The sequence below is a fragment of the Xiphophorus hellerii genome, chromosome 10, assembly GCF_003331165.1.
Source record: "Xiphophorus hellerii strain 12219 chromosome 10, Xiphophorus_hellerii-4.1, whole genome shotgun sequence".
Classification (NCBI taxonomy): domain Eukaryota; kingdom Metazoa; phylum Chordata; class Actinopteri; order Cyprinodontiformes; family Poeciliidae; genus Xiphophorus; species Xiphophorus hellerii.
The window spans coordinates 6,344,905-6,359,435 of record NC_045681.1 but is presented as its reverse complement, the minus strand read 5'-3'; the positions used below and the strand labels follow the sequence as shown (position 1 = coordinate 6,359,435).

Below are 14,531 nucleotides of genomic sequence, written 5' to 3'. Positions count from 1 at the left end.
TTAACTGCCGCCATTTTTCACCATTATCAAATCAATTTCATAAGGAAATATTTTGAAGGGAATGCGAAGAATGCAAAGAAAAGCACAAAGTTAAAGGAGTTGCTCTGCATCCATATCTGGTAGATGTCCAAAAGCGGGCAGTAACTATATCTGGAGAGAGATCCAAATATGGAAATATGATCAGAGGCAGGAAGAAAAGAAAATATGTGGAGCGCAGAATGTGTCTCTTTGACTCAGGCAAGAACAACAGAGACTAAAATGTAAGTAAATATGAAAGTAGCAAGGTAAACTTTGAAAGCAGGCATTTAAATCCTGTATATTGGCCCCAAAAGGAAAATAATCCAGAAAAGGCGGACTCAGACTGTTGATCTGTTCCCTCCAGTGTTTGCTCTTTTGACACGATGAGGAAAAAAAAGGAGAAATGAACTTTTAAATAGAAATAGACGGCAACTATAAGAGAATGGAAATATAAGGGAAAAAATTCCACAATGATGGGGGAAATACCAAAGAGAACTACTGAAATATAAATATACTTTTGGTGTTTTTTTTATCATGAAGTCTGGATAATGTCTCAAAGACTTGAGTCGGTATGAGCTGCTCATGATATGACAAACAAGCAAAAATACCAAAGTTTTGAAGTAGCATTTAGTTATTATTTCAATTTTTATGCAGGTTTTAGAATATACAAGTGTTAAATTTAGTTTCAAATGTTTAGCGTGCTAAATATTTAAACTTTTTGTCATTCTGCTCTTTATAGTACAATGGCAAATTAGGACTTTTGCAGATGAAAAATAGTAGCACATTTCTGCCAGAAAACTCAAAAGTTTTTAGAAAAAAAGTTGACAATTTGCTAGAAAACCCCCCTGAAATCCAATGTGTTATTTTATATATATATGGTGAAAAATTTTCATTTATGTGTCTTTTACCTCCAGAAAACAAGATTTGTTTCTTCATTTGATGGATTTAATTTATTTAATACGAAAACAAGTTCAGTTTTTGCATTAGTTTTACAGGCTATTTTCTGAACATTTTTACTAAAATCAATTCTATTATTAAAGGCATATTCATTTAGTTGTTTTTGTGTTGTTGTTTTTTTGCACAGAGACAATGTACAACATCTTATTAACCTTTTAAAAGTAAAGATACAGAGTAGGGTACAGCTTATTTCCACTTGCTCAAATGTTTATACAGGTTATCAATTGGTGAAATATAGTAATTAATTTAATACATATCCAATAATTTATTATTTCACTAAAACCAAGCAAACCAGTCAAACTAGAATCCTACAGGCAGTTCATAAAAATATTTCTTTACCTAAATGCAAAACTGTTTATTTGTTAGCTTTTTTTTTTTGCCTAACATTTTACAACTATTACATGATATAACCTCATATGGCAATGATCTGTTGTAACAAAAAAGAAGGTAGTTTTATTAAAAGCAGTTTCTTGTGCTCAGACCAGATTTAAAACCGTAAAGATTTAATAGATTTAGTTGAGGGGAGACTGACCGTGTCTCCTATTTTGAGGCCGGAGCAGGATTTGAGGCCGGGGATGAGCTCTCCGTTCAGACAGGTGGCATTAAAGGACAAGGACAGCTCCTCTGGGACGCCTAGAAGCTCCAGCTCCACTTTAGAGCGAATTTTCTGACAAAACATAAAGAAAAGAAAGAAATTATTTAAACTCGTTCATGTGAAAAACTTCTGTTCTTATACAAGATGCCTGACCTGAAGCGACAGCTCAAGTTTAGACATTGTCTTGAGTCAGTTCTGCTTGCACTGGTAATTTAAAAACAGCTTCAAGTCGTTGTTTAATTCACAGAATTTATAACTCCTCCACCTGTTTTCTGCTTCTTGACCTCAAGTCAATAAAAATCACTCAGAAAACGTCAACTTTTGGTTGGTTTCACACTTCAGGAGCTACGGGATTTAAACTGAGACACGCATGACTCAGACGCCATGGGTGTGGGTCAACAAACACACGTCATGTCCTCAGACACCGTCTAGTCAAAAATGTGTGTGTGTGAAGGGGTGCAAAGGTGTGTGTTTCTACTCACAGCGTAGGCTTTTAGGATGAGCTGGATGACGTTTCCGGAGTCGTTGGACAATGTTCCCACTGTGGTGCCAGGAATAAGCTCACTGTAGTTCTGAAAAACACAAAGATAGCAACAAAATGAAAAGAAATAGTAAAAATTACAGAAGTGATCCAGATGTTTTCTAATTTCTTATTTATAGCAGATGCAGTTTTCAGTGGCAAATTAATATTTTTTATTTTCAATAACCATGACAATGTGAATCATTTATACCGAAACCCGTTAGCCTCTGTGGTTTCTCATGTCCGAAAAAGAGTTGCCAGATGAGTAATGCTTAAAACTGCATTCCTCATTATTACTACATAAGAAGAGTGTAAATCTGACTTTCCATGTTTCATAGAGAGCTTTTCCTCCATTACAGTTTTCTTCCATTTTTGTCATTGATATAACCTGATTTAATATAAATGACAGTGCTCAAATCAAGGCCTGTGTGGAAAGTAACCCTCCCTAAACTTAATAAACTAAAACTAGAAAAGTTTGGTCTGATTTAACTTCAGACAGTGAAGAAAAAAATGTGTCTTTTTATTCAGTGAATGTAAACTTCTGGTATGAACTGAACTTAGCTGAGGTAAATACATAGTTTTAGACAAAGTTCTTCAGATTGTTTACATGAAGGTTGGCGAGATAATCTTCCTCACAAAGGCATTCCATGTTTCCAAAGCTCAAAACTTGAATTTACTCAGGAATTTTCTGATAAGAAATAATCAACATCGGTGAAATGGGAGCTAGCTTAAATACCGGGTAAATCTCTGTTAAACAATCATGAAGACATCGACACACACTGTTGTTGTAGAGAACAAAAATGTTGAAGATGTGCTTTATTTTCACAGGTACTTTAAAACAAACAGATTTTTACTAACTGTGTTGCTTCAGTGTTTAATGCAAAATGCCACAAAAACACAACTATCCACAATATTGAGCCAACTTTTCTGACTTCGTCCTCTCTTATCGCTTGTGATTGAATAGTTTGTGACTCAATAATAGATGATAATACAAGCTATAAATATAGTATACAGTGCCTTATAAAAATTATTCAAACTCCCTTAAACTTTTTTCACACTTTGTCAGATTACAACCATAAACTTCCATGCATTTCCTTTGGATTTATTTGATGATAAACCAACACATAACAGCTCATATTTATGAAGTAGAAGCTTTTAGATCCCTGGTTCAAATCTCAAATTTGTTACAAATAGAAATATAAAAAGTGTGGCTTGCATTTTGTCACAAACTATTTAAGGGAGTCCAAAATTTCAAACATATCCATGTGTTAGAATGGCCTAGTCAAAGTCAAAACTTAAATCCAACTCATAATCTATTGCAAATAAATGATAGAGATTGTGCTGTTTTGCAAACAGGCAAAAATTTAAGTATCCATATTTAGTAAGCTGCAGACATATTTTGGAATACTTTTTGATCATGAAATATTTCTCTAGATAGTATCTTTCCTATCATCCTGTCATGTTGTTGCTTCATCCAGCACCTACAAGTTTGTATTTAATACCACAAACCTGTAAGATACAAAAACTATGTCTACACATTTCACAGATCAGTGAGCATTTTTCAAGAATTTATTTTCATACCCAGTAAAAACCATCTGATGAAGATAAACCTGGTGTATATGTGACAGGATTTTATTTTAACAACATTATAGATGAGAAGCTTGTCAGAATTTGTTTATTTATTCTTTGAATTTATTTTTGTTTAATCAATAAGTTGGTCCTCCTGACATTTAGTGGTGTTTTAAATTCTGTTATGCTGCTCTTGGCAGTTGGTGGTTACCGTAGCAACCTGTAACTGATGTTTTAAGTTCTGTTACGCTGCTCTTGGCAGTTGGTGGTTACCGTAGCAACCTGTAACTGATGTTTTAAGTTCTGTTACGCTGCTCTTGGCAGTTGGTGGTTACCGTAGCAACCTGTAACTGATGTTTTAAGTTCTGTTACGCTGCTCTTGGCAGTTGGTGGTTACCGTAGCAACCTGTAACTGATGTTTTAAGTTCTGTTACGCTGCTCTTGGCAGTTGGTGGTTACCGTAGCAACCTGTAACTGATGTTTTAAGTTCTGTTACTCTGCTCTTGGCAGTTGGTGGTTACCGTAGTAACCTGTAACTGATGTTTTAAGTTCTGTTACGCTGCTCTTGGCAGTTGGTGGTAACCGTAGCAACTTGTAACTGCCAGCTCCGCCCCCTTTTTTCAGTTGCCGTCTGTAAATGTGGCAATATGTTAGGATCAGCTCTGTGTTTTCTTCACAAGTATTGTAATTTAACATATATTTTTAGACAAACTTAATCATATACAGTGGTTTTATAAGTAATTTTGCTGTGTTTTATGTATGCTGTTAACTGTTATCACTATTAATGTTTAATTTTCCAACTGCTAACTGCTCATTGGGAGCTACTGCTTAGTAGTTTATTAAGGTTATATGTTGGATTTTATTAAATGAATTGGGGAAGAAGCTGCTGGACTGATGTTAACCACCAACTTGATTTCTGCTTTTGTTAGAATAAATACAATGAATCTGAGAGTATCTGTCATGAAGTCAACCTACTCAATCAGTGATAAACATAAGGATTTTAATCTTTACTAAATAAGTTGCTAGACCGTTTAAACTGTCAGTTTTTTAATAAGCTGATGAAGATTTTGAATATATTGGGCTTGAACTGACCTGGTAGAGGGGCACCACAGGGTTGGTGACTGCAAAGATGAGGTTGATGTTGTTCTCTGACATTTTCTCTGTGATCAAAGCAAGTGACGGATAATCCTGCAAATCAAAGTGTGTTTAGCTCAAACAGCACTGAACAACTTTTATAAGACATGCCTGTTCATATGTTGTTGATCATCCTCCATGTTTACCATAGTGGTGGACATGCTGTACATATTGTCAGCGTTCAGGTGGCACTGTCCATCGTTGGGATGCACGATTCCAGCGAGTCGTCCATCCAGAGCCACATGGGTTTTGGCATCGGAGGTGAAAATCAGGAGGTGGGAAGCACCTGGACGCCAGCCGATCTGCTCCTAATTCAGACATAGGAGATGGTTCTTATAGCTAACTAAAACTAGAAAAATAAAAACTTTAATTAAGAAAACATTCTTGTTAACTAAAATAAATAAAAACGGTAATTAATGAGGAAAAACTATAACTAACTCAAACTATATCATGCTTTTATAAAACTAACATATTGAAATTAAAGATATAATATCCTTCGTTTCATGATTATGAATCTGTTTATTAGTCTTTTGAACGGATGTGAAATATATATATATATTTTTTTTCCCCTTACACAAACTGTTTACGTCAGCTGTTGGCAAATTCCAGCATATACACCTCATGGTGGCGCTAATGCTAGTCCTCAAAATGGCAACACCAAAAGTTGGGAGAAAACTCCTGACTCAGTTGTTGTTCAACATGAATACATTTTTAAATAATGGTTTATATACATACAAAACTTCAACCTTTGTGAATTCTGGACCTAAAGATTAACCAAAGTATGAAAAAACTGAAACTATTGTTACTACTAATTAATGAAAACTAAACTAAAACGAAACAATATTAAATTAATAGTAACTAATAAAAACAAGGAAATACGCTCCATAAACTAACTACAGCTAACTGAATTAGACAAACAAAAAGTCACACTAAAATTAAACTGAACTATAATGAAAAACCCAAAACTATTGAAACCCTGATACAGCAAGAAAAAAAATTCCTACAAGCCCTTTATTTTTTCCATCCCTGTAAAGTGACTTTTAGTATAATTTTTTTTTCTCAACATCATGTTCCTTCAGTGTGACAGAAGAGAAAAAGAATGCAAATTAACGTGTAAGTAAATGTTTACGTGGCAGCAGAAATGCCTGCATTCATGCAGCGCGCCTCTCCACCTTGCACACAGCAGCCTGGATGATTGCATCGAATCCTCCCTCCGGGGCGTCTCGGTTCCTGGACACCATCTGCTTCTTCACCTCCTCCGTGAAGCGGCTCACTTCCTCCGTCAAAGACAGCACGTGTTTGTAGCCGAACTGGGGCAGACAGGTGGTATTAATGCTGTCAATTGAACAGAAATTCACTGTTTAATTAATTTTGCGTGATAAACGTTTTTTATTTTGATGTCTGATGTCTATTTTTTCTGGTTGCAAACTTTATTTCCTGTTTTAGTTCCCTTGATAGGCTTTCTCTGTCACCAGATGTTTCCTTTAGTTCCTTTTGTCCCAGCCCTGCTGATCATCAGCTCCATTTTGTGCCATGTTGTCTTTTGCCAGTAATCAGCCTCGCTGCCTCTATCGTGCATTTGGTTTTGATAATCAAGAAAGGAAGTTTTCACTTCCTGTAGAATATTTTTGGCAAAAGAGAAGAGGAAAGTGTGCAGCAAATGGTCCAAGACAAAGGATTGAACATTTCAAAAACATCAAAGTCTCTAGTTTGCACATATTGCTCCTAATTCCCCAAATGCAAGTGAAGCAGCAGAATCTTTTTTTAAAGGGGACCTCTTGTGCAAAATTCACATTTTCCCTATTTTTGTTAATCTATTTGGGTCTCAACTGCTTCTAAAAGCAGCCCAAAAGCTTAAAGAACACACACATACACAGCCAAGTTTTTTGCAATAAGTTTATGTTTTTTGATGTTTGGAAAACAATTTGTTTTAAAAACCTCCACAGTCTAATGTCACAAGTCAGTAGGCTCTGTCCATTACTCTAGCAAACCTAGCAAAGCCTAGACTGTTACCTAGCAACCCTAGTGGAACTCCAGCACATTTGGTCAGCTGATTTTACCAGTCTATGCGGTGTATAATGGCTACTGGAAAAGACAAGTACTTGCTGTGTTCTCTACTTCTGCTTTTCAAATATGTACGGTTGTATAATTGTGCAACTGTTTATAGTCATTTTCATGTGTGAGTGTAAGTGTTGAGTTGGCAGCTTATTTGGACTTAAAGTAACAAGAGGCCCTAAAACAGCTCATCCTGAAAGGAAAAGACAAGTACTTGCTGCGTTCTCTACTTCTGCTTTTCAAATATGTACGGTTGTATAATTGTGCAACTGTTTGCAGTAATTTTCATGTGTGAGTGTAAGTGTTGAGTTGGCAGCTTATTTGGACTTAAAGTAACAAGAGGCCCTAAAACAGCTCATCCTGAAAGGAGCTGAAAATACGCAGAACTGAGCAGACAAAAACCTAATTATTCAAGAATGATTTTATGCAAAAAAATGTAATGAAAATGATGTATGACATTGCATGACTGACAGACGTCTCTTAATCTGTCCAAGGAAGCACAAATAGGTCACTTTGAAAGTCTTGGATTTGGGTTTCTCTTCTAAAGCAAACAAAATGCAGTGCTAACCTCATGAACTATGTCCCAATGCTTTGGCCCTCCATGCCAGCAGGGGGCACCCAAGATTCCTTGAAGTCTCTCACAGAATAGTGTTGTTTAAAAAAAATTAATCTTAAAGGAAAAGCAGTGATCACATGCTTGTCCACAGAGGAGTAAATGCTGCAAGTCCATGACTCAATGGACTTCACATCACATCAATGACATGTGGTTCTGAATTTACAATACATAAATAAACTAACTTGAATATAATTGAATGCACAACATGGGCTTTTCTAGCAGTCATTGTACAGCATATACAGCAATAAAAACAGCTGACTATGGCTGTCTTCACACTGCAGCCTGAAGTGACCCAATTCCGATGTTTTTTTCTTAATGCGACCTGTATCTGATCTTTTCATGACAGTCTGAACAACACAGGTTGGATTTTTTTCGAATGCAACCCAGGCCACTTGGATATCCGATACGTATTCGATCTTCATCTGACGTGAACGTCATTGATACTTGGCAAATGTCCCAAATCTGCACCCTGATATGCCCCCGCGTACTACAACTAGGATTAAGTTGTTAAAGTACTGGCTCTGGTCCTACAAACACTGAGCACCGCTTCTTCTTTATGGTGGTTGGCAAAACACTGAGCACGCTCTCTATGTGACGTTATTGCGCCCTCAGGTAGTTTGCAGTTCACACTGGAATACACAGTGGGAAGTGCTTCCTCCAGTTCACGCTGCGTCACTGAGACACATATATTTGGAAGTGTGAATGAAAACGGCTAAAAAATCTGATTTGACAAAAAATTTGAATTGGGTCACATCAGGCTGCAGTGCGAACGTAGCCCAAATGTGCTCAAGCTCCGCTTGGGTTGCTAGGTGACGGGCTGGGGTTGCTAGGTGACGGTCAGTGCCTGCTGATTTGTGACTTAACAATCAAGAGGTTTTTGAAATAGCTCATTTTCCAGACACTAAGAAACATCAACTCATTGCCAAAAAACGGCTTGGTGTTTTTTTAGGCACTTCGGCTGTTTTTAGAAGAACTAGAAACTCAAACTGAAATACAAAAAACGTGTAAAATGTAAATTTTTCATAATAGTTTCCCTGTAAAAGCGATCTTCAATGTGCTAATTTTTTTGCTGACCTTTCCAGTCTTCTACAAATATTTTCATGAATACTGAGAAAAGATTAATTTCTCCTACAGGACCCATCTTTCTCTTCTATGCCGGGAACTCCTTAATGTGCTTTATCTTACAATGAAACATTCCTGTCGGCCAGCTTTTGTCAGCCCGTGTGTAAACAGAACGTAAATGTACCCGGGAGACATTAAACCAACAAATCAATCCCAGAGGAGTATCTGGGTGGAGTTTTAGTGCAGCAGCTTACAAGCAGTCGCTCTGACTCTGCAAGTAAAACTACCTGCGGCTGATTGAGAGCAGCTGACCAAGCAGTTGTGGTTGCCACGCTGAGCCTTTAACGACTGCTGCGACTCTGACTGCTCTCTTACTAAGCAGTGCAGCGATTAAAGATGTCCTCACTAAAATGACATCATCTGCGTAACGATGTTACACGCAGACATAAACAACCGCTGAGGTCAGCGCTGTTTCTGACATGGGCATGCACAAATACAAGTCAGGATTTCAATACAGCAAGTCAAAAACAATAAGCAACAAACATGCTTTCAAGGTTTCAGCAAACAAGTTTCTTTGAATAAAGGTTTTCCCTTTGTTACGTCACGTTTGTTTTTCACTTAGCATGGGGTTAAATTCCATGATGTCTTGCACAAAAAATGCAAACATTTGCTGCAAATTACATTGTTAAAATATGTGTTCTCTTTGTTGAGTCAACAAAGCTTTCATGCTGTTAGACTTTAACATGATCGAAGGAGGGAATGCCACAGATATCTAAGTGTTTTTACTCAGTTACTTGTCACTTAATTTTAAGAATTAGAGCGGTTCAAATTCAATTAAATACTAAAAACTCCAGTGTTTTCCATTTGTTTATTGTAAGTTAGAAATAACAATAAAATGTAGCAATTATAATTTTCAACGTTAATCAAATAAATAAATATATTTTTAATTGTTTATGAAATTTTGAGTTTAATAAGACATAAGATCTAATACTAAATACACTCATACTCATACATAAGAACAATTTAGAGAGACAAAATCAACTTAGCCATGTTTTCAGACTGTGTGTGGAATATGGAAATTACTGAAGAAATTAAGAAAGAAAGACATGTTGTTACTTTTGATATGGCTGTATAATAAATAGACACACTGAGTCTCCTTCTGACTTAAAGCTGCAGTATGTAACTTTAGTAAAAAAGAAATATATATATATATGTATATATATATTACATATTTACATGAAACTGTCACTATGTGGTGACAATTTGGTATGAGGCAAATAATCTGTGAAAAAGAAAATCAAGCTCCTCTCTTTCAGTGCTCCCAGTGGTAACTAGAAACGACCAATCAGAGCCAGGAGGCGGGTCTTAGCGCCACGCATCACCCCTCTTCCATCCCCCATTTGCTTCAGCTTGTTGTGAATGCTAAAGCTAGTTAGCATAGCCACAGAAGATGGCGGGTAACAGTTTTCCTGTAACAGTAAGTTGTTTCTCTGCCATTAGCACATTTAACAGCGAGTACATGAGGGTGAGTGACAGCGGTAAAACTGTCACCTCTTGGCTCTGATTGGTTGGGAGAAGTTAATTTCTTCAGATATGAATAGTAGCTTAAACAGAAGGTGGATGAGATCAATTTTGTCAGATTATCCATCTCATAAACTGTCTCGACATGGAGATGGTTTGTTGTAACTTTCCGATTTATAAATTCATATGAAAATGTCACATCAGGTCATATAATTATAATAATAATAATAATATTACCTGTAGCAGGGGTTTCTCACGGCCGCCTCAGGTGAGATGTACATGTACGGCGACAGCGGCTTGTCCACAAAAGCCCCGAAGCCCATGCGCAGGTTGCTGGTGGTTCGGTTCATTTCTTCGGCCAGACCGCGGCCCAGCGTCCTCAGGCGGAAAAGGTCATCGTTCATCGAGTAGGACAGGTCCATGAGGTAGTAAAGGTCAACTGGGTAGTCTTCTACCTGCCGCACTTTCACTGTGAAGCGCTTTGCATCATCTGGGAAACGTGTCACAGTTTCTGACTGTAAATAAAACTCCTGAACCGGGACCGTAACTCTCCGGTTTCTAAAATGAACCCACCTGGCCTGAGAGTGATATGCAGTTTCTGCGGCTTTATCTGGGTGACATCTTGGGTCGCTCCGGCCGCCTTGTTGCTCAGCGGCCGGTCCTCGATCACTTGGAGTCTGCTGGTCGGAGACTCCAGACCGGATGCTTCACAACCCGCAGCGATCAGGTTTTTCTTCAGGTCGCAGCGTGACGAGCTGGCAACTCCATGACCAAAGTCCTGAGTGGAACGTCAAAGTGAAACATATTCAGTCAAAACTGTTCTCTTCAATCGTAATAGAGTATAAAATGAGCTGTGCTATGCATTTTCCAAGCACATAGAGCTATTTTAAAACACAATCAAGTAACTACGTCATCTTAAGTTGTTGTAAAAATGCTGCATATGTAACAGGGTTTGTTTATTTAGTCTTCAAATTAAGTCAAGAAGTTATTTCTCCTGACATATTGGTTCTGTTGCTGCTTTTGGCAGTTGGTGGTTACCATAGCAACCGGCAGCTGACAGCTCCTCCCCCTTTTTGTTCTCACTTGCTTTGTTTTTAGCGCGTGACATTTGCTGTCCTGCGTTCTTGATGAAATAAACTCGAGTTACTGAATTCAGTCTCTTGTACCCAAAGATTATACTCAAGTAAGAGTAGCACTACTTCAACATATTTTTATTCAAGTAAAAATAAAAAGTAGCCATCCAAGAAATTACTCAAATAGGAGTAAAAAAGTATTTGATAAAAAAGTCTACTCAAGTAATGAGTAACTGATCAAATTATGAGTCATTTAATATTTAATAAAATTACATCATCAGAAAAGAACAAAATATAAAGTTAAGTGGAAATTTTGATATTTTAAGGGCAAAAATGACAAGAATTCAAAATAGGGCAAAATAAAAAAAATTCCAAATTAGTTTCTCTCAATGAAAAACTTATGAAACTTAAACAAAAACTGCAGGTGTGTGTCTGTGTCTGGTGAATTTGGGTTAAATCATGTTTGTTTTTAATTCAGTGGGTAGAAAATCCAGAAATTTTACTCAAGTAAAAGTAGAAATACTTCATAATAAAACTACTCAAGTAAAAGTAAAAAGTACAGCGTAGAAAAAAGTCAGTTTTTCCAAAAAGGTTGAGTAAATGTAACTAGTTACTACTCAACTCTGCCTGCCAGATGTTTTTAATGTTGGCATATTATAACATGATGAAAAGTAAAAAAAAAAAAAAAAAAGGCAATTTAACATAATTCTGGACCAGCTGTACATAAAAAGGACAAGTTCAACCAGTCCCTGCTAAGAGAACCCCGGTTAAAGTCATAAATAAGTCTGTAAATACTTTTTAGATGACTAAATATTGCGTATTCCTCCCCATTACCGGGTTTTACAGTAATAAACTGAGCTGGCACTCAGAAAACACGACTCTATCCTCATGTAAGGACACATGGGACACTTAATGATGTTTGTGGCGTCACAAACGATTGAGTATCTCACTTTAAGAAAATTCAGCCGGGTTTACAGCTGCCTGATGGGGAGGTTGGTGCCAGCCTGCATCAGTCTGGCAACTCATTACTTACATGAAGCGAAGCAGAAAAAGTAAAATACTCACCTCCTGGAAGCACCAAGAACAGCTGGGGTGCACAGCCAGACATTGCTTGCATGTGCTGGCTCCCCTGGAGGTGCACACGTTTGAACCTGAATCCAAGAGGAGAACAGTTATTTATCCCAAACCACAAAAGAAAAAAAGAAATAATAATAATCAGGCAGCTTCAATAATAAAACTCTGGTGTTTTAAGAGAGGTATGAGATTGTTTGTGTATCAGATGGAGCAAATAATCTCTACTGCAGCTAATGATTATTTTAGTAATCGATTATTCTGATGACTAATCGATTAATCGGATTAAAAATTGTTTAACCACAAGTTTATCTTTTAAAACAATATTAGAAATACATTAAAATATGAAAATAAACATTTAAAATTCCTCTTTAAATCAGAAATGTAACCATTGCTTTAGTGCACGCTTGAACATTTGTAGAAAAAGATGAATCTACTGTATATCTAAAAAAATACGTCAGCATCAGCATGTGAAAAGCTTAACCATTTCTGCTGATCTATTGACTATTTTTTGGGAAAGTAAAAGGTGCTTAATATATATTTTGGTGCAGAATTTGAACCAGGTGAAGCTAAAATGACGTCACTTGAGAAATGTTTAGTAAAAAAGCAACAATGGACAATGTTTTTTTTATATTTAAAATGCAAAATGTTTATTTTTTTTACAGTTTTGCCTTAATTACTGCTCTTAATTACATTGTTCTTCCAGAAAATTTGCTTTTTTTGAGTTTGTTAATGATTAATTGATTATTAAATTAACTGAGAATGATTTCAATAATCGATTAATCGCATCACCCCTACTTTAAATGAGCTGTTGGCTCACTCCAACATACATAAACACTATAACAATACAACAATTTTGTCTTTAAAATTCCAAAATTTACACTTAACTTTATATGTTGTTCCGTCTGATGATGTAATTTTTACTTGAGTAATTTTATTATGAAGCATTTATACTCTTACTTGAGTTAAATTTCTGTATTTTCTTCCCACTGAATGAAGAACAAACATGTTTTTACCAAAAGTTCACCAGATACATACACACACCTGCAGTTTTTGTTAAAGTTTCATAAACTTTTTATTGAAAGAAACTTATTTGGAAATATTGTTCAAAAAGCCTGATTTTGTTATTTTTTGTTACTTGTATGTATTACTGTCATTTTTGTCCTTAAAATGCCAAAACGTCCTCTTAACTCTGTACTTTGGATCATCTTATTATATAATTTTAAATATTAAAAACAAAACTTGGAAATGTTTTATACCCAAAGTATATTGGAAATCTTCCCTTAAGCAGCCTGTACAATAATTACTCACTTCTCTATCAATCTGGAATCCCGTTTTGAAAGAAAGCAAATAAGCATAAAAAAATGACTAACATCATGTTCTGCAGCCCCATTGTAAGCCCTCTGTGTATAAACAAAAAGCTGCATAAACTCACCGCTTGCTGCCGTTTTCCCTGCAAATGTGAAAACACACATCCATAAGAGCCAGCGCGTTGGGAGCGCAGCCATCCTGCAGCTCAGGGCTGAGTGTGAGGATGCAGGTTGCGGTCTGAGCAGCACCAGTTGAAGAAGAGCAGGAAAAAACTTATCTGCAAGTCTAACAACTCCAAATACAGTCAGATGTCTAAAAGCCAGCCCAACTCTGCTCCCCCCACATTCACTTCATTAGGAAAATAGGCGGGGAAAGTGCAGCATTTAAACTTGGAAAACTTGGAAGAGACTGAGATGTGTGTTTCATTGACTACTACTAAACATTGTAGTCAAAAAACTATAATGTTTACACTTTTATTCATGTTTTTATGGTTGTTTTATTCTGTGAAGTCAGTAGGAAATGTTGTAGATTTAATTTAAAAAAAATAGCAAACAGGAAATTAAAAAGGATGTTAAGTAAATGTAAATGTTTCAAACACGTTTTTTCCCCCAATATATTTTTTGTTAATTATAAAATTAGGCTGTTAAAATTCTAATAAAAATTAGATAACGTTTTGTGTCGCGTTTTGAGAAGCACTACACTGCCCTCTAGCGAAAAGCTGCTGTAAGTAGACTAAAAAATGAAGATAAAAGCTGGATATCATTAGTGGAAAATTCAGCAAAAATCTTATAAAAAATAAATTAAATTAAACTAACTAAACTATTAAATTCATTTCGAAATCATTTTATCGTAATTTGTTTGCCATCACTATAAATGACACAAATGCTGATAAAATTTTGAGTTCAAATCCATAAACTGTTGCCCTTCCTGCAAAGATTGGCACAATCATTTATAGGTTTTTCTCAGAGATGGGCAGCCTTTTCCCCTCTATAATAAATGAAATAATTATTTGAAAATTACAGCTTGTAT

The 14,531-nt window shown here is 36.2% G+C and overlaps 1 protein-coding gene across 1 annotated transcript in view; it reads right to left on the bottom strand.

The window, feature by feature from the left end:
• itgb3b (integrin beta 3b) overlaps positions 1-13,998 on the bottom strand; it is a 28,293-nt gene extending 14,295 nt beyond the window's left edge. Inside the window, exons 1-9 of the mRNA XM_032573554.1 lie at positions 13,627-13,998; positions 12,186-12,271; positions 10,621-10,825; positions 10,285-10,537; positions 5,966-6,128; positions 4,940-5,101; positions 4,752-4,847; positions 2,053-2,142; positions 1,508-1,642 (exon numbers count right to left, since the gene is read on the bottom strand). Coding sequence (XP_032429445.1) covers positions 1,508-1,642; positions 2,053-2,142; positions 4,752-4,847; positions 4,940-5,101; positions 5,966-6,128; positions 10,285-10,537; positions 10,621-10,825; positions 12,186-12,271; positions 13,627-13,699 — 1,263 coding nt within the window. The 5' untranslated portion in view covers positions 13,700-13,998. The remainder of the gene's footprint in view (positions 1-1,507; positions 1,643-2,052; positions 2,143-4,751; positions 4,848-4,939; positions 5,102-5,965; positions 6,129-10,284; positions 10,538-10,620; positions 10,826-12,185; positions 12,272-13,626) is intronic.
• Between the last annotated feature and the right edge of the window lie 533 nt (positions 13,999-14,531).